Source organism: Garra rufa, chromosome 11 (genome assembly GCF_049309525.1).
Source record: "Garra rufa chromosome 11, GarRuf1.0, whole genome shotgun sequence".
NCBI classification, from domain to species: domain Eukaryota; kingdom Metazoa; phylum Chordata; class Actinopteri; order Cypriniformes; family Cyprinidae; genus Garra; species Garra rufa.
In genome coordinates this window covers 41,853,430-41,876,665 of record NC_133371.1, presented here as the reverse complement: position 1 = coordinate 41,876,665, position 23,236 = coordinate 41,853,430, and the positions used below count along the sequence as shown (strand labels likewise).

Sequence of the window (23,236 nt, the reverse complement as noted above, 5' to 3'; positions counted from 1 at the left end):
CTGTTTCTCATTTCTCGCCATAACTTTGTCGCCTTGCCACGGCCAAACCGTTCGAGATATCAAAAATCCCCTCGCAATTTAGCGTCCCCAATGTCTTGAGATCATGCTGACCGAGTTTGGTGACAATCCTATCGAAACCCTGGGAGGAGTACGTTAAATTCCAGAGCATGCGCTTTTTACACAGCCCTAAATATCTCACTTCCTGTTGCGTGGAGAAAATGACATAGAGTACAAAAGTTGTTCAGCTCAATGAGTTCTATATGTGTACCGAGTTTCATATGTGTACGTTCAAGTATGTGTGCTATATGGCCCTCAAAATTCCAGGGGGCGCTGTAGAGTCCCCTTGCCACGCCCCGGTACCAGCCTCTGTGGCGTCCTGATGGCCGCAGATTCCGACGTCTGTGCAAATTTTCAAGAGTTTTTGAGTATGTTAAGACCCCCTTAAGTGCCCGGAAGGTTAACAAAAAAAAAAAAAAAAAAAAAAATAAGAATCCTTAGAAGAACAATAGGGCCTTCGCCCTTTTGGGCTCGGGCCCTAATAATAATAATCCTTAGAAAAACAATAGGGCCTTCGCCCTTTTGGGCTCGGGCCCTAAAAAGAACCCTTAGAAGAACAATAGGGCCTTCGCCCTTTTGGGCTCGGGCCCTAATAATCCTTAGAAAAACAATAGGGCCTTCGCCCTTTTGGGCTCGGGCCCTAATAATAACCCTTAGAAGAACAATAGGGCCTTCGCCCTTTTGGGCTCGGGCCCTAATAAGAATCCTTAGAAGAACAATAGGGCCTTCGCCCTTTTGGGCTCGGGCCCTAATAAACAGCAAAATAACGGTATTCAAAATGTTTAGCAAGTAAGTGTTCCCTTTTTTAACTAAACCTTTACATTTAACTAGTTTCTGATTCATCTGGTTTTGTATCCTGTTTGGTTTAGTACTACCCAGCTGCCCTGTTTAATTTCAAAATCAAAAGAAAATTATTCATAAAAATCACAAAAAAACTGTTTTTTCCAAAACCTAGAAATTTTGGTCTTTTTTTATTTCTTTCATACAGAAATAGTTGCTGAGAAATCATATACAACACATTTTAACACCGAAAACTGTCCAAAAGAATGCAATGCTTTCATTTTAAAGTTGTAAAAGTCTGTCAAACTTGTGTATAAGAATGTACAAACATCAGAATGTCGAGATATTATATCCTCTTATGTGAGCGTGTCTTCACTTCTGATGTACTCGCCAATATCAGACTGATGGAAAACCACTATGGACATGGGGTCGACTTTCCGACACTCCTGTGTGGTCTTTGCTGCCACTCCAAAGCCCTGAAAAAAGTGCACCAAACAAGATCACTGAATACTTTTCTTAAAGGAACAGTTCACATAAAAATGCACATTTGCTGAAAATGTACACTTTATCAGTTCATAGAAGATGTAGATGAGTTTGTTTCTTCATGGGAACAGATTTGGAGAATATAACATTACATCACTTGATCACAAATGGATCCTCTGCAGTGAATGGGTGCCGTCGGAATGAAAGTCCAGTCCATCAATTAACATCTTATGAAGCAAAAAGCTGTGTGTTTGTACGAAATAAATTTATCATTAAGGCGTCTTAAACTCAAATTTTAATTCCGGCTAATCCATAATAATGCTTAGTCCATCTCCTGTGGTCCTCTCACATTGAAATCCAAGAAAGCAATATTATGGATAGAGGACTTGCATTTTAGCTGAAAGCAAGGTTTTATTACAAACATGCTGCTGTTTGCTTCCTAAGATGTTCATTGATGGACTGGACTGGAGTGGTGTGGATTACTTGTGCATTGTTGTTGAGCAAGTGATGTAATGCTATATTTCTAATTTCTCTGTTCTGATGAAGAATAAGCTCAAACAGACAACAGCAGATTTTTTTTGGGGGGGTGAACTATTCATTTAACATGACAGCTGTGGATTTTCAAACAAAAATGTCTTACCAAGGGTACATCAGACATTGAATACACCACCACTCCTTGGTACTGCGCTGTGTTTTCTGTGATTCTCCCAAGGCCGGACTTCATGATGTGGTTTCCATACAGGAATGACTGCTCTGATCCTGGCTTCACCCACACCTTAAACTACAATGGCATACATGAGGCACTTTACATTTTGAAATATGATACACTATGTGCATATAGCCAGTCAAAAGTTTGGCACAGTTGATTATGTCCAGTGTGATATATAAATATATACACTACCAGTCAAAAAGTTTTAAATGTTTTTTCTGCTAACCAAGCCTGCATTTATTTAATGCAAAAGCAGTAATACTGTAAAATATTTTAATATTTAAAATAGTTTTTAATGTTACAAAAGATTTCCATTTAGAAATAAATGCTGTACTCATGAACTTTCTATTTATTAAAGAAACCTGAAAAAAAAAATCTACTCAGCTGGTTTCAACAATTATAATAATAATAAATGTTTGTGAGCAGCAAATCAGAATATTACACTGATTTCTGAAGGATCATGTGACTTGATTAATGATGCTAAAAATTCAGCTTTGAAATCACAGGAATAAATTACATTTTAAAATATACTCAACTAGAAAACAGTTACTTTAAATAGTAAAAATATTTCAGAATTTTACTGTTTTTGCTGTATTTTGTTTCAAATAAATGCAGGCTTGGTGAGCAAAAGACACTTCTTTAAAAAAACATTTTAAAAAACTTTTGACTGGTAGTGTGAATACAGACATAAGTCACATTTATTTCTATAGCGCTTTATACAATACAGATTGTTTCAATGCAGCTTAACACCAATCAACAGCAAAATAACAGTATTAATGGATTATATACAATGAGAATGAATATGTACCTTAGCATATGGAGCAAGGAAATCAAGAGCTGTGATGTGCAGACGAAACTTTTGTGTTTTTGTGAACTTTCCGAAACACGTGCCAACCGATACCAGTTTATCTCGGGAGACATTTGTAGCCAACTTCAGGATTTTTTCACTACAATGGAAAAGATGACGAAATAAGAGTACCATTTCATTTAAATCAACATCAAGACTCAAAATTGGACTTTCAGTAATTTTTATGCAAGTGTACACCTAAATATTCATTAATAAATTATTTGCAGCAGCTTCATACATTAAAAACTTTTTTTTTTCCTGACCAAAATATCAATGACTCATCTTGACGTAAGCCAACTGACTATTATGAATATAGAGTGTCTTCACGTAAACAACGTAAACAATGCCACTGAACTTTGCTGAACACTGCTCTTGACAATGGTCAATTATTGTCATGTTTTGGGCTGTACTAATCGGTCGGACCAGGAAAAACATCTAGAGTACTATAGACTGCCAAAATTATAACAAATCAAGGAGAAGAGTGGAAAAAACTGTCTGAGGAACAAAAGGCGTTTGTGGTTGGCCAAACTGAACCGGGATTTCCAGGGTAAGAATCTCGACAACATTCTTGTTTGCTCTTATCATTTCCGGTCAGGTAGGTGAAATATTAGGCTAATATATTAATTAATACTGCTTGTACGTATCTTTACCACCTATTTACTTTAGTTTGTCAAAATATTATGCCCTTTCCTGCTTACTAATTCCTTCTCTATATGTATTCAGTAGTACATTAACTGCGCAAACCATGCTGTTGTTTACATCCGACTATCGCCAATATCAGATAGCAGACAACCTTACCTCATATAATATACTCGATCATTATGAAGTCTGAAACAGTAAGTCCCATCAGGCCGATCAATAAGAAGTTTGATATTCTCCCCAATGCTAGAAAAAGACAAAAATTAGGCGTACTTAATGCAACTGGTATTAAAAAAATACTTTATGCATAATTTAAAATAGTATTGTGCTATATTGTGCATCACACATACACTACCAGTCAAGGTTTTTTAACTGTAACATTTTTTATATTTTTAAATAAGTCTCTTCTGCTCACCAAGCCAGCATTTATTTGATTCAAAGTGCAGCAAAAACAGCACAATTTTGAAATATTTTTACTATTTAAAATAACTGTTTTCTATTGGAATATATTTTAAAATGTAATTTATTCCTGTGATTTCAAACCTGAATTTTTAGCACAATTACTCAGTCACATGATCCTTCAGAAATCATTCTAATTTTCTGATTCGCTGCTCAAAAAACATCAATTATTATTACTGCGTTGAGAGAACAGCCGAGTAGAATTTTTTCAGGTTTCTTTGATTAATAGAACATTCAGAAGAACAGCATTTATCTGAAATAGAAATCTTTTGTAACATTATAAATGTCTTTATCATCGCTGTTGATGAGTTTAAAGCATCCTTGCTACATAAAAGTATTAATTGATATAATTTCTATAATTTCAGTTAAATCCTTATCTATGAATCCTAATATTCATCAAAGAATCCTGGAAAATGTACAACAAATCAGCATATTAGAATGATTTCTGAAGGATCATGTCACACTGGCGCAATGACGCTGAACATTCAGCTTTGAAATCACAGGAATAAATTATATTTTAAAATATAATCAAATGGAAAGCAGTTATTTTAAATAGTAAATATATTTCAAAATTGTACTGTTTTTGCTGAACTGTGAATCAAATAAAAGCAGGCTTGGTGAGCAAAAGAGAGACTTCTTTTAAAAAAACATTAAAATTATCTTACTGTTCAAAAACATTTGACTGGTAGTGTATATAATACTTATAAATAAGAGCTCACTATGCAAATCATATTCATGTAAACATTGGAAATCATAATACAAATAACAGTAAAATAAATATAAATATCACATCATCGATTTCACGCCATCCTAATCTTATACAATATATAATAATATAATAATACATAAACTGTACATTTTAAAAGTGTGAAACAGCTTATTTTATGTTTTTTTTTTACACATGACATGATGACACAATTTGGCTAAACTTTTGTTAATTCATTCCTTCTCTAATTAAAGCTTGCCGAAACATGTCACTTACTATTTAGAGAGTTTCTCAAACATCGTTTTTGTCTCTTCGTCTGTTAACGGACGCATGATGACAAAATAATGATATTCTTCCTAAAGAAGCACGATAAACACCGCAGCTCTCGCAGTGCGTGTCGCAAGCCACGTGGGTTCAGAATCAGTCCGTCGCACACCTGTGACGTCATTCCGTTTAAATAAAGTTTGTTGTAGGCTTTCGAACGAACATTTTCGATCATGGCTGCCGTAGACGTGGAAGATGAGAGTATCCTGGCCTCAATCTTTAAAGACAGCTTTCCTGAGAACTGGAGGGAGAACCCGGACTTCGCGGCGTATTTGTCGCAGTTGAGCTCCTGTGGTGTGGATGAGCTGAACCGCGAGCCCGAGCGTCTGGCGGAGGAGCGGGCGCAGATCCTGCAGCAGACCCGAGAGCTGGCCTTCACCAACTACAAGACGTTCATCAGGACCGCGGACTGCACACAGCACATCTACACTGACTTCAGCACAGTAGAGAATTGCCTCTCTAAACTACTGCACAAACTACCCAGCTTTACTGAGAGATGCAGGTCTGTGCTTCACTCGCGCTGTCAAAACACAAGGGAGGAAGTAACGACAGATGATTGACAGACAGACAGAAAAGTTTGACAGCTCATGTTTAATGGTTTGATGACTGAAATGATTAGAACACTGGTATTTTCACCAGCTAAAAATGGTTTTAAGTCAGTTATTTCTATCTTTTGCTGTAGTGTGTCAGTAGGAAGTATCAGTTTTACCTTTCCAAACATTCATTTTGCCATTAATTGTAATAATCCAGTGAGATTTTAGTTTCCACAATAAGTCTGATAACAGCCAGTGCTCCACACAGAGATCTGGACCCGTATTCATAAAAAATCTTTGCGCAATAAGTTGCTCCTAGTGACAAAATTCTAAGAAAATTCTTCGAAATGTGGGTGTTTCCTCTTTAAATTAAAGAAAAGATCCTAGTAAAGAAAAAAGTGAATTAGAAAGTAATTTTGAACCCTTGTGCGTTCAAAAAAAAGTTACACATAGGTGCAAAATGGACAAAAATGTCCATGTCCAAAAACTGTCATAAAAATATGATTTATTAATATTTTTTCCACTTTCACTGATGTCAATTTTTTAACCAGCGTCTGTTCTACTTCTATCCATAGATACCAAACATTCATTAATTTTCAGAATTTTAACCCTTTAAATGCTGGTTTGTTTACATAATGCCACAGGTGTTTTTTTTTATGAGAAAATGAAAAATAGTAGTTTATTTCCATATACTAAATGCTAAGCAGATTATTTTTTCTTTGCTTATTAGCTTCTTGGGTGTGTCAGTGAAGAATAACAACATTCATTTTGAGGCATTTATATTTTTTATGTAGTGTCAGATTTAAAAAAAAAAACTAACACTTAGGTCCATAATGGACAAAAGGCCATCTGTCATAGAAATGCTATATATTAATATTTTTTTCCACTTTTACCGACTGTTGTTTTTTATCAGCATCTTTTCTATTCATAATTATCAAATATTCATTCATAATTGTAATGCTTTAAAAGCTGGTTTCTTTACATAATGCTCGCTGTCAGCGGGCAACACCAGCTACGGAGCTTCCTCTGCTAAATAACATCTCTTCATCTTGCGAGCAATGAAATGACCAAGCCCTCAAGCACCAAATATGTAAAATTTTGGCTATGCAAACACTCAAACTTTGTATAAAATCTACCAGACTACACAATCAGCATTTTCTTGTGGTCAAAACAAAAACAATGTGTTTAGGGACATCTGAACTTCTACATCAAATTCAAGCTCACATTTTATCTCTGTACAAAAACAATAACAAATGAAAAAGTGCAATCAAGGATTAAAATGTCCGTTTAATTGAAAAAGAAAAATCCTCAAAGCTCATTAACCTTCTTTGACCTTATTCCTAGTTTTCAGATGGCCCTATGACCCTGCCAAGGGTGAGACTAATATACATGGAGAGGGATTTTTGATTGCCAGTACAATATAATTTCTTTCAAACTAATTACACCCATAAACATTTTCAGTAAACACATGCAAACCACACTCTGACATCCTTACCAACATACCCACACAATTATAGCTGCATTATTTTTCCAATTGACTCTATAATAGACCATAATATGCATAAGCAGAAAACACAAAAAGGCAAGTATTTCTTTTATATGCCAAATTTGAAAAAATGGCACAATCTAGTAAAAAATGGTAAAAATGTAAAATTTAAAGCCTTGCCGATAAAATGAATGCCTATTAGCAAATATTGCATCATTTTATAGTCAAATGGCCCTGGGTTAAAAAATTGCAGTTTTTATGGGTTTCAATGTGGACATTTTTGTCCTTAAAGGTTGTATCAGCGATTTCTAGCCTAAAACATAAAGTGTCGATTTCAGCTTACCTTTCTTCACGATCCGCTCGCTGCCTGCCCCATAAATTGTCTGTGAAAAAAACCACGTCTCTCTGGTCAGCCTAGGGTCCGAGATATGCCAAAAAAACAATCGGCACTATCAACACACCACAGACAACCAAACAGTGTTCCAACCAATCAGCGTCAGGGGTTTGGTGTTGTGGACTTTCCTACTGGTGCTGGGACGTGAGGGGGGCGGAGCGAAAGTCCAAAACACCAAACCCCTGACGCTGATTGGTTGGAACACTGTTTGTTTTTGTGTGGAAAGGTTGGTAGTGCCGATTGTTTTTTTGGCATATCTCGGACCCTAGGCTGACCAGAGAGACGCGTTTTTTTCACAGACAATTTATGGGGCAGGCAGCGAGCGGATCGTGAAGAAAGGTAAGCTGAAATTGACACTTTATGTTTTAGGCTAGAAATCGCTGATACAACCTTTAAGGTCCTGAGTGTGAGTATTTTTTGTACTGAGGGTAAAATAGATTTTTTTGAAGGAAATGTTAAAATTTCAATAAAAATGCACACCTGAACAAAGATTTATGCAGTTGGCATTAACACAGGCACACTTAAAACAAAAAACAAAACTGAAATTGCATGTTATAAAATCAGAATTGCAAGATATGAACTTGAGAAAAAAAAATCACAATTGAGAGATTTATCAGTCTTTCTTTTCCCCCTCAAAATTAGACTTTATAACTTGCAATTCTCAGAAAAAAAAGCCACATTTACGAGAAAAATCTCTCAATTCTGACTTAATTTCTTGCAATTGTGAGTTTATATCATGCAATTCTGAGAATAAAAGTTTAAAATTGGGAGACAAAAAGTTACAATAACATTTTTAATTTATTTTTAATCACTGGCGGAAACGGGCTTCCAAAGAACAGCATTTCTTTAAAACAAAAATCTTTTGTAACATTATTAATGTCTTTGTCACATTTGATCAATTTAATGCGTCCTTGTTAAATAAAAGTTTCTATAAAAAAGCAGCAATGCTTATTAATGTAAGTTATCATCATTTGACATTTATATTAGTCCTATGAGGAAAAAATGGACTGCATTAGAAGCCAAGCAAATATTCCAGTACACTATACTTTATAAAATATGTTCAAAAATGCTGTGAGTAACTGGTTTGTTTCTTTGCAGAGGTTTTATAAAGGAGGCAGAGGAGATCAGCATCAGCAGGCGTATGAACAGCCTGACACTGAATCGACACACTGAGATCTTGGAGATTCTGGAGATCCCTCAGCTGATGGACACATGCGTGCGGAACGGATACTACGAGGAGGCACTGGAGCTCGCCGCTTATGTGAAGAGACTGGAGAAAAAACATTCATCGCTTCCTGTCATTCAGGTATATAATGATACTGTTCTGCACCAATAATCAAAGATAAATCAATTTTTATAAGAAAATAAGTCATACTGAGTTAAAACCGCATTGGTAATTTCTGTTTTAAAGAAATACTGTTTTTTTTTAACTTTCTATTTATCAAAGAACCCTGAAAAATATGTATTACAGTTCATTTTTTACCAAAATTGTAAGCAGCATTAATGATAATAAGAAATGTTAAAGTCACATTTGAATAATAAATAATGTAGAATACTGGTATCTAACATACACACTATAAACATGTTTCTTTCACAACATATCTGTCAAATTTAAAGAGAGATTTTACCCCAAATTTAAATTTGTCGTCATTTACTCGCCCTCAATTTTTTTGGAACACAAAATAAGATATTTTGAAGAATGTTGATAACTAAACAGTTGACTGTAGCTATTGACTTCTATAGTATAGAAAGAATTTTATATTGACTTTGGCAACATTCTTCAAAATGTCTTCTTTTGTGTTCAGCAGAAGAAAGAAATGCTTGAAGTTTTGGCGATGAATTAATCTTTGCCACTTTTTTATTTTTGGGTGAGCTATCCCTTTAAAGTCTGTTTAAGTCTGCCTGCCAAAAATTTTAAAGGAGAAATTTACTTCCAGAATGAAAATTTCCTGCTAATTTACTCACCCCCAAGTCATCCAAGACATGTCTATCTTTCTTCAGTTGTAAAGAAATTAAGGTTTTTGAGGAAAACATTCCAGGATTTTTCTCCATATAGTGGACTTCAATGGTGGCCAACAGGTTGAAGGTCCAAATTGCAGTTTCAAAGGGCACTACATGATTCCACCTGAGGAAAAAGGGTCTTATGTTGTGAAATGATCTGTCATTTTCTAAAAAATTACAAATTGATATATTTTTTTCAAAATTTTGACTTCTTTCTCTCAGAATTGTGTTATACAATCAGAATTCTAAGATATAAAATTGCAATTTTGAGAAATAAAGTCAGAATTGGGAGATATAAACTCACAATTCTGACTATTTTTTCTCAGATTTGAGAGTTTGTCTCGCAATTCTGATTTTATACACATTTTACACACATTTGCAAGTTATTAAGTCAGAATTATGAGATATAAACTCTCAATCCTGAGAAAAAAATATCACAATTGCACGATTTATCAGTCTTTCTTTGAAAGTTTTGGGGATAAATAAATTGTTGCAAATTTTTCATTCTTGAGTGAGCTATCCCTTTACCGTCTGTTCAGGGAAAACCTGCCGAAAATGTTAAAGGAAAAGTTCACTTCCAGAATGAAAATTTTCCTGATAATTTACTCACCCCCAAGTCATCCAAGACATGTCTTTCTTTCTTCAGTTGCAAAGAAATTAAGGTTTTTGAGGAAAACATTCCAGGATTTTTCTACATGTAGTAGACTTCAGTGGTGGCCAATGGGTTGAAGGTCCAAATTGCAGTTTCTACATGATTCCACCTAAGGAATAAGGGTCTTAAACGAAAATAAGGGTAGCGAAACGATCTGTCATTTTCTAAAAAAAAATAAATACAAATTGATATACTTTTTAACCACAAATGCTTGTCTTGCACTAGCTGAACCTCAAGCATTACATAACCACACATGCAAGATGTAGGCAGAAATACCAAAGTGTTTATAAAGCGAACATGCAAAGAAAGTCAAACATCCTTTACGAAAAATGACTATGTCGGATGATTTTGAAGAGGAGTGGACATGACCTGGTGGACATAAAAATGGCTGAAAAATGTCAAATATTTATACCTAATAATATTGCATTTTGTGTTCATTCAGGGAATTGTCCATGAGGTTCGACTTTCTGCTCAGCTCATGCTGAACCAACTTCTTCAACAGCTCCGTAGTAACACACAGCTCCCGGTTTGCCTGCGCGTGATTGGATACCTGCGCAGAATGGATGTTTTCACCGAAGCCGAGCTGCGCGTCAAGTTCCTGCAAGCCCGTGGAAGTTGGCTGCGATCCATTCTCGCTGCCATCCCAGATGAAGACCCGTACTTCCACATTACCAAAACTATCGAAACCTGCCGCGTGCATCTCTTCGACATCATCACCCAGTACCGTGCTATATTCTCCGACGAGGATCCGTTGCTGCCACCCGGGGGTCAGGCGTTGAACGAGAGCGCCATTTTTCATGGATGGGTGGTCCAGCAGGCGGCGCAATTTTTGGAAACCCTTGATCGAGATCTCCAGCGTGGAGTGGGAAGCCGTTTGGACTCTCTGCTTGGCCAGTGTATGTACTTCGGGCTTTCGTTTAGTCGGGTCGGGGCGGATTTCCGTGGCCAGCTCGCTCCCATATTTCAGCAGGTTGCTTTGGACACGTTCCGTAAGGCTATTCAGGAAGCGCTGGACAAGTTCCAAGAGGATATGAACTTGTACACACTGATTTCTTTCCCAGCAATACTTGGAAGCACCATTCCGCCAGCGGTCCCGAGCACCCAGCCGGGCACACTGCAGCCCCCTATGGCTCTGCTGGATTTCCCACCTCTAGCCTGCTTCCTCAATAACGTCCTGACAGCCTTCAATGACTTACGACTGTGCTGTCCGATTGGACTCGCACAGGAAGTTAGCAGATGCATTGAGGAGGCCCTTAATAAGGTAATTATTTACATTAATAATATGTTAAAATACTTTTTTTTTTCTCTGAATTGTGAAATCTCAGAATTCTGAGTTGTTTTCTCTCAAATGCGAATTTATATCTCACAATTCAGAGAAAAAAAGTCAGAATTACGAGATATAAATTCAAAATTGCGAGAAAATAATTAAGAATTCTGAGATTTAGAAGTTAAGTCAGAATCGTGAGGTATAAACTCAGAAATTCTGAGGACATATTAGTCTTTTTTTTCCCCGTCAGAATTGGAATTGTGAGTTTATATCTCGCAATCCTGTGAAAAAAGTAAATTGCAAGGAAAAAAGTCAAAATTGTGAGATATAAATTCGGAATTGTGAGAAAAAGATCAGAATTCCAAGATTTAAACTTAAAATTCCTTTCTTTCTCAGAATTGCAAAATATAAACTTTTTTATTTTTTTTTAAACATTTGTGAATTTTTTTTCTCTAAATTGTGAGTTTAAAAGTTGAGTGAGTTAAATTGTGAGTCGTTTTAAATAACTTAGAATTCCGAGATGTAAATAACTTAGAATTCCAAGATTTAAACTTTTTCAAACAATTGCAAGTTATTAGGTTAGAATTGTGAGATATAAACTCGCAAATTGAGAACATATCAGTCTTTTTTGGAGTTTATATCTCACAATTTGATGCAAAAGTCAATTACGACAAGAAAAGTCAAAATAGTGAGATATAAACTTGGAATTGCGAGGAAAAAAGGTTAGAATTGCTAGATACAAAAAAAAAAAAAAGTCAGAAATGCGAGTTTATATCTCACAATAAAAAATAAAAAAAGGCCAATTGCTAGGAAAAAAGGCATAATTGTGAGATACAGACTCGCATTTGTGAGAAAAAAGGTCAAAATTGCGAGTTTATTTCACAAAAAAAGGCTAATTGTGAGGGGGAAAAAAGTCAGAATTGTGAGATACAAACTCGCATTTGTGAGAAAAAGTCTGAATTGCGAGTTTATATCTCAGTTCTGGGCAATTGCGAGGGAAAAAAGTCAGAATCATGGGATATAAATTTGGAATTGCGAGAAAAAGGTCAGAATTGTGATATACAAACTCAAATTCTGAGAACATATCAGTGTTTTTTGGAATTGCGAGTTTATATCTCGCAATCCTGTGAAAAAAGTAAATTGCAAGGAAAAAAGTCAAAATTGTGAGATATAAATTCGGAATCGTGAGAAAAAGATCAGAATTCCAAGATTTAAACTTAAAATTCCTTTCTTTCTCAGAATTGCAAAATATAAACTTTTTTTTTTTAAACATTTGTGAATTTTTTTTCTCTAAATTGTGAGTTTAAAAGTTGAGTGAGTTAAATTGTGAGTCGTTTTAAATAACTTAGAATTCCGAGATGTAAATAACTTAGAATTCTAAGATTTAAACTTTTTCAAACAATTGCAAGTTATTAGGTTAGAATTGTGAGATATAAACTCGCAAATTGAGAACATATCAGTCTTTTTTGGAGTTTATATCTCACAATTTGATGAAAAAGTCAATTACGACAAGAAAAGTCAAAATAGTCAGATATAAACTCGGAATTGCGAGGAAAAAAGGTTAGAATTGCTAGATACAAAAAAAAAAGTCAGAAATGCGAGTTTATATCTCACAATTCTAAAAAAAAAAAAAAAAGGCCAATTGCAAGGGAAAAAAAGGCATAATTGTGAGATACAGACTCGCATTTGTGAGAAAAAAGGTCAAAATTGCGAGTTTATTTCACAAAAAAAGGCCAATTGTGAGGGGAAAAAAAGTCAGAATTGTGAGATACAAACTCGCATTTGTGAGAAAAAGTCTGAATTGCGAGTTTATATGTCAGTTCTGGGCAATTGCGAGGGAAAAAAGTCAGAATCATGGGATATAAATTTGGAATTGCGAGAAAAAGGTCAGAATTGTGATATACAAACTCAAATTCTGAGAACATATCAGTGTTTTTTGGAATTGTGAGTTTATATCTCGCAATCCTGTGAAAAAAGTAAATTGCAAGGAAAAAAGTCAAAATTGTGAGATATAAATTTGGAATTGTGAGAAAAAGATCAGAATTCCAAGATTTAAACTTAAAATTCCTTTCTTTCTCAGAATTGCAAAATATAAACTTTTTTTTTTTTAAACATTTGTGATTTTTTTTTTCTCTAAATTGTGAGTTTAAAAGTTGAGTGAGTTAAATTGTGAGTCGTTTTAAATAACTTAGAATTCCAAGATTTAAACTTTTTCAAACAATTGCAAGTTATTCGGTTAGAATTGTGAGATATAAACTCGCAAATTGAGAACATATCAGTCTTTTTTGGAGTTTATATCTCACAATTTGATGAAAAAGTCAATTACGACAAGAAAAGTCAAAATAGTGAGATATAAACTCGGAATTGCGAGGAAAAAAGGTTAGAATTGCTAGATACAAAAAAAAAAAAAAAAAGTCAGAAATGCGAGTTTATATCTCACAATAAAAAAAAAAAAAAAGGCCAATTGCTAGGAAAAAAGGCATAATTGTGAGATACAGACTCGCATTTGTGAGAAAAAAGGTCAAAATTGCGAGTTTATTTCACAAAAAAAGGCCAATTGTGAGGGGAAAAAAAGTCAGAATTGTGAGATACAAACTCGCATTTGTGAGAAAAAGTCTGAATTGCGAGTTTATATCTCAGTTCTGGGCAATTGCGAGGGAAAAAAGTCAGAATCATGGGATATAAATTTGGAATTGCGAGAAAAAGGTCAGAATTGTGATATACAAACTCAAATTCTGAGAACATATCAGTGTTTTTTGGAATTGCGAGTTTATATCTCGCAATCCTGTGAAAAAAGTAAATTGCAAGGAAAAAAGTCAAAATTGTGAGATATAAATTCGGAATTGTGAGAAAAAGATCAGAATTCCAAGATTTAAACTTAAAATTCCTTTCTTTCTCAGAATTGCAAAATATAAACTTTTTTATTTTTTTTTAAACATTTGTGAATTTTTTTTCTCTAAATTGTGAGTTTAAAAGTTGAGTGAGTTAAATTGTGAGTCGTTTTAAATAACTTAGAATTCCGAGATGTAAATAACTTAGAATTCCAAGATTTAAACTTTTTCAAACAATTGCAAGTTATTAGGTTAGAATTGTGAGATATAAACTCGCAAATTGAGAACATATCAGTCTTTTTTGGAGTTTATATCTCACAATTTGATGCAAAAGTCAATTACGACAAGAAAAGTCAAAATAGTGAGATATAAACTCGGAATTGCGAGGAAAAAAGGTTAGAATTGCTAGATACAAAAAAAAAAAAAAAAGTCAGAAATGCGAGTTTATATCTCACAATAAAAAAAAAAAAAAAGGCCAATTGCTAGGAAAAAAGGCATAATTGTGAGATACAGACTCGCATTTGTGAGAAAAAAGGTCAAAATTGCGAGTTTATTTCACAAAAAAAGGCTAATTGTGAGGGGAAAAAAAGTCAGAATTGTGAGATACAAACTCGCATTTGTGAGAAAAAGTCTGAATTGCGAGTTTATATCTCAGTTCTGGGCAATTGCGAGGGAAAAAAGTCAGAATCATGGGATATAAATTTGGAATTGCGAGAAAAAGGTCAGAATTGTGATATACAAACTCAAATTCTGAGAACATATCAGTGTTTTTTGGAATTGCGAGTTTATATCTCACAGTTCTGATGAAATGTCAGAAATGTTACGATGAGAAAAGTCAAAATTGTGAGGAACTCAGAATTGTGAGGGGAGAAAAGGTTAGAATTGCGAGATACAGACTCTCATTTATGAGAAAAGTCAGAGTTGCGAGTGTATATTCTCACAGTTTTTAAAAAAAGGTCAAAATTGTGAGGTACAAACTTGTATTTGTGAAAAAAATAGTCAGAATTATGAGTTTATATCTCACAATTCTAAGAAAAGAAGTCAGAATTGTGAGATGTAAAATCTTAATTGCGAGAAAAAAATCACAATTACATTTAGTTTTTTATTCCGTGGCAGAAACGGGCTTATATATGTTGCCGACATATATTTACTTAAACGGTTATTCCCGATTGGACATAATCTGATTTAATGTTATTCTGTTTGTAGGTGACCAAGCTGATCCTGGTTTTCCATCGAGCTGAGGAATCTGCCTTCAGCAGTCGTGAACGGGAGTTATTCGTTCAGTTCTGCAGTGCGTTTGCTGAAGACATGGTGCCTTTCTTGAACCGATGTTTACAAGTTCTCTTTCCTCCAGCCCAGCTTGCTGTCATACTAGGTAAATATCCTCAGGATAAAATTTTGGGCATTTGTCACATTACAAAAATAAAACACGTTGCAAACACTATATGATGTTGCCTATCTTGTATTTGTATTGTAGGCGTTCCACCAACCCAGGTTTATAAATATGGCAGTCTTGGCTGCATTAATGTGAATGCAGTTCTGCAGCCGCTGGAGTTTGTTCTTCCCCAGAAGGAGCCTGTGACCTCTGTCCTGGATCTCTGCACTGATTTGAGCAGCTTGACCACAGCTGAATCAGATCCCTCGACTGCAGTCAAACCCGTAACACCTCAAGAAGAAAAGCCTGTATTTTCTAAACAAGAGCCTGTGTCAGCGCCTGATCCTCATCTTTCACCAAAAGAGAACATTTCTGCAGAAGCAGTCAGTACAGAGGAAAACGACCCGAGTCCGGAGCCTAAAACGACCTTTGATGTACAAGACTTGACAGGGCCAGATGATTTGTCCACAACAGATATTAATGTTGAGGAGATGTTGTCAAAATAAAAAGCACTAAATGCATACATGCATCTGAACATACTTTGACCAGGGCTTGGTTTGCATTTTTATTTGCAACTTTATTTGGTGAAGGTAATAATGTAATATACAATGTAATTAAATATGGTGTAATATATTCAAATTGTGAAAATCTCGTCACGTTTTCTATGACTCACAGTGATCCCAAGAAGTATTTTAACACTTATGTCACACTTAAAATGTCGGAAAACCATTGCATTAGATAACAAATGACACTTGATATTTTGATATTGATTTTTTATTATAAAAGAAAGATGGCATTTTCAAGCAAAACATTTTACAAAAAGATGTTGACTCTTTTGTTTGTTTGAGATTAGTGAAACATACTCATGATCATGTGATGACCTAAAACTGGTTTCTTTACTAGGAAACCTATGAATTTGAAAACTTGAGATTCACATATACACTAAAAACTATGAGTGACTAGATGGTGAAATGACATTGCAAATGTCATTGTTTGTGCATCATTTGTCATGCAGCTTATCTAAAGTAAACATGGTAAAACAAGAAGTTTAACTTAAGTGTTCTTATACCTTTTGTGGCATCTGTATGCAAGTCAAAATATAATTTGACTATGTATTGCATTTTATTTCTGTTGTCTGTCTATTGTTTGCTATTTGTTTTATTATTGTTTTGGGAGGGGGGAGTTTTATTAAAACTGGATCAAAAATATTGGGCTGTTTTTTGATAATCATTGGAACGAATCAAAGATTCAGTTTTTCCTTACTTACTCTTCGAAAACCATTTACAGTTGAAGTCAAAAGTTTACATACCAAAATAAGAGGGATCATACAAAATGCATGTCATTTTTTATTTAGTATTGATCTGAATAAGATATTTTAGATAAGTTAGCACAAAAATATGACTTCCTTATCACAATTCCAACTGGTATGAGAACAGAATAAGGAAAATATTTTGTAATATAGACTTAAGGTAAAGAGAAAAAAAATGAAACGGCTGTTTCATTTAAATCACCATAAACATGTTAGGCTTTCAGTTCAGATTCTGTAGGTAGTGTGAGAACCCAATCACTTCTTAACATTTTTTTTTGCGTGCTGCGTTAGGATTTATTCGTTGTCTTCCCCCTCCGGTCTGGGTCTCCCTCAAATGTAAGCCAGCTGACCTGCTGTAGACATCATGCTCGGAGAACGGAGAGCTGCCGGCCAGGTAATCTGGATCAAACACATCAGTCTTCTGACGAGCCTTTCTAGACAATCTCTGCTGGGGGAAACGCTGATCTGACACCAGGTGTGGGTTGCTGGCGTGTTTTCCTCCTTGTGGCATAGGCAAAGAGTACTGAAAAGAATGAGAGAAGAGACAAAGCATAAGTACATGATCACTAGCATTGATTTACAGTTGTTAATTTACATACACCTTCTGCAAAATGTTAATTTTTTTTACCAAAATAAGAGAGATAATACAAAATGATAGTTGTTCATGAGTCCCTTGTTTGTCATGAACAGTTAAACTGCCTGCTATTCTTCAGAAAAAACCTTCAGGTCCCAAAAATTTGCTGGTTTTCCAGCATTTTTGTGCATTTGAACCTTTTCCAACAATGGCTGTATGATTTTGAGATCCATCTTTTCACACTGAGGACAACTGAGGGACTCATATGCAACTATTGCAGAAGGTTCAAACACTTACTGATGCTCCAGAAGGAAACACGATGCATTAAGAGGCAGGGGTGTAAACTTTTGAACAGAATGATGTGCACATTTTTCTTATTTTGCTTAAATATCATATTCATTCATTTAGTACTGCCCTTCAGAAGCTACTTACATGTTCCCCAGAAGACAAAATAAGTAAAATTTCCCTGATCTTTAAATTCAAAAAGTTTTCACCCTCGGCTCTTAATGCATTGTGTTTCCTTCTGGAGCATCAGTGAGTGTTCGAACCTTCTGTAATAGTTGCATGAGTCCCTCAGTTGTCCTCAGTATGAAATGATGCATCTCAAAATCATACAGTCATTGTTGGAAAGGTTTTAAACACACAAAAATGCTAAAAAAAAAAAAACAAAAAAAAAAAACAAGGAATCTGTGGGACCTGATGGATTTTCCTAAAGAAGAGTGGGCTGATTTGGGGCACTCTATGTAAACTTTTGAATCATTTTCATAAACTCAACTATTTTTTGTGGACTATATTTAATGCCTTTTATGTGAAATATCTTATTCAGGTCATAACTAAATAAAAAATACCATGCATTTTGTATAATCCCTCTTATTTTGGTAAAATAATTAACATTCTTCAGATTCTGCAGGGTGTGTGTAAACTTTTGACTTGAACTGTATATGACACTACTCATGCAATACCTTCCAAATACATAAACTGAGCCAAATTTCTAATGCATTTAGCTCATAAATAACTGTCTCAGCATCCAAAGCATAACTCACTCTCTTCCCCTTTGGATTCATCACTTTGGGATTCCTGGAAAAATGCATCTGCACCGTACCGTCCTCATGAATGGTGACAGGAACCTTCTTCAAGGTGCTGTTCCCACAATTTGGACAGAAAGATTTGTTCATGTTTGTTGTTGTCCTAAAAACATGAAAAACAACATTCATTACAGTAGCCAAGTCATATTATAAATGTTTAATTAATCCTGCTACAAAACTGTTATTATTTATTGAGGTAAATCTATCACTTACTTGAAGCAGGCATGACAGCGCAGAATGTAACTCCTGGTGTGTTTAATAAGCATGCCATTAACAGACAACACATGCAGTCCAATCTGAATCAAAACATTCTGTCAGGAAAACAAAAAGAGTTTTTGTGACAAAATAATGGACATAATTGACCACATTTGCTCAATGTGCATGATTAAACTAATAGTTATAATAGCATTACATCACTTGCTCACCAATGGATCCTCTACAGTGAATGGGTGCCGTCAGAGTGCGAGTTCAAACAGCTGATAAAAACATCACAACAATCCACAAGCAATCTACAGTCCACAAATCAAATCTCCTGAAGCGAAAAGCTGCATGTTTATAAGAAACAAATCTTTCATTAAGACATTTTTACAATTCAAACCATTGCTTCCATCTAAAATATGAGTTCATAATCCATTATAGCGCTTCCTCCAGTGAAAGTCCACCTCCTGTTGTCCTCTCACAGCAAAATCCACCTTATTTGAACTCTATTGGCTTGTAAACTATGGTTGATCTGCGCATATTTCTCTCATGATTTAAATAAGATGACTTCTGTCACTGTAGAAAGCATTATTATGCTTCGCAAGATGTTGATTTATGGGCTGGAGTGGTTTGGATTACTTGTGGATTATTGTGATGTTTTATCAGCTGTTTAGACTCTCACTCTAACGGCACCCATTCACTTAATGCTACATTTCTCCAAATCTGTTCTGATGAAGAAACAAACTCATTTACAAGGTAAACAAGGTTCACCATTGGGACAAAATCTGTGAAAAATGTGTTAATTTCCAATATGTCTAATCAAGTACCTGCATGGCAAAGTCAGTGGTCACGCAGCCCACGTTGACATCTGCTGTTGGTCCCCAGTTACCAGCGTCCATCTGGACTTGCTTTATGTTGCTGGGAGTAATCCAACCTCCACCATCACCATCATCATCATCATCACCATCCTCTTCCTCATCGCTGCTTTCTTCTTCTTCTTTCTCATGTTGGTCTCCATTAGTGCCACCATGTTCTTCAGATTCAGCCAGGTGACTGTCAGCAGACAGGTCAACAGACTCTAGTTTCTCTGTGACTGTGATGGCATCTGCCTCCTAGAGAGAAGGAAAGAAAGAAAGAAAACATGATTGACATGATGACTTTGGTCTAAAATGACAGTGGGAGCAGTTTGGATGTTGTCGGTTTCTCACCAGCAATTCCAGAAGGTCATTTTCAATGCTGGGCAGAGGACTCCTCCAGAACTGAAAGGTGTTAAATTGTGAACTGTCAGGGTCTTGTGGCTCGTTTGTTGTAGGTGGGCTTTGGACAACTGTACTTTGTTTTCCTGAAGACTTTTTAGGGGAAAAAAGATTCATTTAATTTAAGGTAATTTCAAAATAAACCTGCATTGCTTTTTTACTTTTATTTACATATTTCTTCAAAAAACATCTGTATCAAATGAGAAAAAGCCTTGGATGTTCATTTCAGTAATGTTGAGCAAATACAATGCAAGTAATGTCTTACTTTTGATGGAAAATGGAAACCAGCAATGCCAACAGGAGCCTCTGGATGTCTTTGTGTACCGCATATTTCGACCTGAAATGCAAACAGATAAATAATGTTGAAAAACAGATGTGAATGAATGAGAATTATGATCTGAATTAATTAATCATCAATACCTTCTTCACAGGTTCTTTGTTCAAATGCTCTGTTCCCACATTCTCGATTTCCAGTTGATAAGTCAGAGCCAAGACCTTGATGTCTGTGGCTGAAAGACTGGGATAGTCTCCTGTCTTTTTAGCAAATTCTGTAACTGAGATTCAAAGTAAATGAAAATGAATATGCATACATCATCACCCATAATTCAGCATTCAAATAAATACAAAATAAGAAGCATTAGCAATGGTAGAAGTTGTTATTACCAAATCTAACGTGCTCTGGAAATGGTTCTTTATAATTGAGCTGGTATGGCAAAAAAGCCAAACTCCTTTTTGTTGGTTTATCCCGAATTTCTTCAACAACATCCTTGACTGTATAAATGTTCTTTCCAATTTCCTAAAAAAAAATATAGCAAAAACAAACATGTGATAACACATCAAATGTTGCATAAAAGACAAATGTGTGTGTGTAATATATAATAAATATAGTATTACCATAAATAAGTAGTTAGTGCTGTCAAATGATTAATTAGTTTGGCGATTAATCACAATTAATCGTTTGACTGCACTGCAATATACTTATTTTGAATGGGATTAATCGTTTGACTGCATGGCAGTATACTTACTTTGGATGGGATTAATTACGAATAATCATTTAATGCACTGCAATATACTTATTTTGATGTGATTAATCACAATTAATCGTTTGACTGCACTGCAATATACTTTTTTGGCTGTGATTAATCACGATTAATTATTTTGCTGCACTGCAAAATACTTATTTTGGATGCGATTGTTTAACTGCACGGCAATATACTTATTTTGGATGTAATTAATTAATTAATTAATTAATTATGATTAATCATTTGACAGCACTGCAATATACTTATTTTGATGCGATTAATCAAATTAATCGTTTGACTGCACTGCAATATACTTATTTTGGATGTAATTGATTACGATTAATCATTTGACTGCACTGCAATATACTTATTTTGATGCGATTAATCACAATTAATCGTTTGACAGCACTGTAATTTACTTATTTTGGATGTAATTGATTACGATTAATCATTTGACTGCACTGCAATATACTTATTTTGATGCGATTAATCACAATTAATCGTTTGACTGCACTGCAATATACTTATTTTGATGCGATTAATCACAATTAATCGTTTGACTGCACTGCAATATACTTATTTTGGATGTAATTGATTACGATTAATCATTTGACTGCACTGCAATATACTTATTCTAGATGTGATTAATTGCAATTAATCATTTGACAGCACTGTAATATCCTTATATTGATGCGATTAATCGCAATTAATCGTTTGACAGAACGGCAATATACTTATTTTTGGATGTGATCAATTATTTGACTGCATGGCAATATACTTATTTTGATGCGATTAATCACAATTAATCGTTTGACAGCACTGTAATTTACTTATTTGAATGAGATTAATCGTTTGTCAGCACTGTAATATACTTATTTTGATGTGATTAATCGCAATTAATCGTTCGATAGAACTACAATATACTTATTTTGTATGTGATTAATTATGATTAATCATTCAACAGCACTGCAATATACTTATTTTGATGCGATTAATCGCAATTAATCTTTTTACAGCACTGTAATATACTTTTTTATGTGATTGCGATTGATCATTTGACTGCACTGCAATACATTTATTTTGGATGCGAAATCATTTAACTGCACTGCAATATACTTATTTTGATGCGATTAATCGCAAGTAATTGTTTGACAACACTGTAACACTTATTTTGGATGTGATTAATTATGATTAATCATTTGACAGCACTTCAACATACTTATTTTGATTCGATTAATCACAATTAATTGTTTGCCAGCACGGCAATATACTTATTTTGATGCGATTAATCATTTGACAGCACAGCAATATACTTATTTTGATACGATTAATTGTTTGACAGCACTGTAATACACTTATTTTGATGTGATTAATCGCAATTAATTGTTTGACAGCACGGCAATATACCTATTTTGATACAATTTAATCACAATTAATCATTTGACAGCACTGCAATATACTTATTTTGATGCAATTAATCGCTTGACAGAGCTGTAACATAGTTACTCCGGATGTGATTAATTACAATTAATCATTTAACTGCACTGCAATATACTTATTTTGAATAGCATTAATCGTTTGACTGCAAGGCAATATTCTTATTTTAGATGTGATTAATCATTTGACTGCACTGCAATATATTTATTTTAGATGCGATTAACTATTTCACAGCACTAGATCTCGTTGCCAGCGTTCCTCATGGTACTGAATGACTAAATGATCTGGTGTACCATGGTAAACAGTAACGTTACTATAAAACTATTGAGAAATACACGAAGGTACCACAAAGGCACACTGTGGTAAAACAAAGTAGAATAATGTTTTTTTTTTAGTGTGTCGCAATCGTGCAAATTCGTACACAGCGTACATACAATCTATAGAATATTATGTCTATCAATTACGTTATTTATTCTTAATCCAATTACTTTGTTACTACACCGCAGTACAGCACACGTGACATGCCATCGCTGTAATTTATCCTGCGTCACAGTACAGCACACGTGACATGCCATCGCTGTAATTTATCCTGCGTCACAGTCAGTAAACCTGACATTTATAAACAGCTGTTTTAATTAATTAAAAAAGAGGCCAAAGTCAACAACAATAACTCACATGTAGAGGAGCCCTTTTGATAAAAGCGCCCGCATCCACCACAACATGCTCCACCATGGTCGCCACCATCTTGACAGTGAACAGAAGCGGCTGACACGAGTTCTCGCGAGATGACACTGTCGTCCCGTTAGTATCAC

General features: G+C 34.8%; 3 protein-coding genes across 3 annotated transcripts; 1 reads left to right on the top strand and 2 right to left on the bottom strand.

The window, feature by feature from the left end:
- Positions 1–1,011: 1,011 nt before the first annotated feature.
- Positions 1,012–5,091, bottom strand: LOC141345964 (60S ribosome subunit biogenesis protein NIP7 homolog). The gene is made up of 5 exons (XM_073850882.1): positions 4,957–5,091; positions 3,675–3,761; positions 2,838–2,976; positions 1,961–2,101; positions 1,012–1,313 (listed from the first exon to the last, which is right to left on the bottom strand). The coding sequence occupies exons 1-5, from the start codon at positions 5,010–5,012 to the stop codon at positions 1,194–1,196; spliced, it is 543 nt and encodes a 180-aa protein (XP_073706983.1). The 5' UTR covers positions 5,013–5,091; the 3' UTR covers positions 1,012–1,193.
- An 86-nt stretch (positions 5,092–5,177) lies between these two features.
- Positions 5,178–16,751, top strand: LOC141345693 (conserved oligomeric Golgi complex subunit 8-like). The gene is made up of 5 exons (XM_073850586.1): positions 5,178–5,506; positions 8,516–8,723; positions 10,513–11,331; positions 15,375–15,543; positions 15,646–16,751. Exons 1-5 carry the CDS (start codon positions 5,178–5,180, stop codon positions 16,047–16,049), a joined length of 1,929 nt encoding a protein of 642 aa, XP_073706687.1. The 3' UTR covers positions 16,050–16,751.
- Positions 16,302–23,180, bottom strand: LOC141345695 (RNA-binding protein NOB1-like). The gene is made up of 9 exons (XM_073850587.1): positions 23,100–23,180; positions 20,629–20,761; positions 20,386–20,519; positions 20,231–20,302; positions 19,918–20,058; positions 19,537–19,821; positions 18,725–18,822; positions 18,470–18,614; positions 16,302–17,375 (listed from the first exon to the last, which is right to left on the bottom strand). Exons 1-9 carry the CDS (start codon positions 23,166–23,168, stop codon positions 17,115–17,117), a joined length of 1,338 nt encoding a protein of 445 aa, XP_073706688.1. The 5' UTR covers positions 23,169–23,180; the 3' UTR covers positions 16,302–17,114.
- Between the last annotated feature and the right edge of the window lie 56 nt (positions 23,181–23,236).

Excerpts from the sequence above, each read along its gene's own strand:
- LOC141345964 (XM_073850882.1), bottom strand. The coding sequence starts at position 5,012 with ATGCGTCCGTTAACAGACGAAGAGACAAAAACGATGTTTGAGAAACTC. Across the intron at positions 2,977-3,674 it reads GATCGAGTATATTATATGAG|TGAAAAAATCCTGAAGTTGG; the intron begins GTAAGGTTGTCT and ends TTTCCATTGTAG. Across the intron at positions 1,314-1,960 it reads CAATGTCTGATGTACCCTTG|GGCTTTGGAGTGGCAGCAAA; the intron begins GTAAGACATTTT and ends CACTTTTTTCAG.
- LOC141345693 (XM_073850586.1), top strand. The coding sequence starts at position 5,178 with ATGGCTGCCGTAGACGTGGAAGATGAGAGTATCCTGGCCTCAATCTTT. Across the intron at positions 11,332-15,374 it reads TTGAGGAGGCCCTTAATAAG|GTGACCAAGCTGATCCTGGT; the intron begins GTAATTATTTAC and ends TTCTGTTTGTAG. Across the intron at positions 15,544-15,645 it reads CCAGCTTGCTGTCATACTAG|GCGTTCCACCAACCCAGGTT; the intron begins GTAAATATCCTC and ends TTTGTATTGTAG.
- LOC141345695 (XM_073850587.1), bottom strand. The coding sequence starts at position 23,168 with ATGGTGGCGACCATGGTGGAGCATGTTGTGGTGGATGCGGGCGCTTTT. Across the intron at positions 20,059-20,230 it reads GTTTCCATTTTCCATCAAAA|TCTTCAGGAAAACAAAGTAC; the intron begins GTAAGACATTAC and ends TCCCCTAAAAAG. Across the intron at positions 18,823-19,536 it reads CCACTGACTTTGCCATGCAG|AATGTTTTGATTCAGATTGG; the intron begins GTACTTGATTAG and ends TTTTCCTGACAG.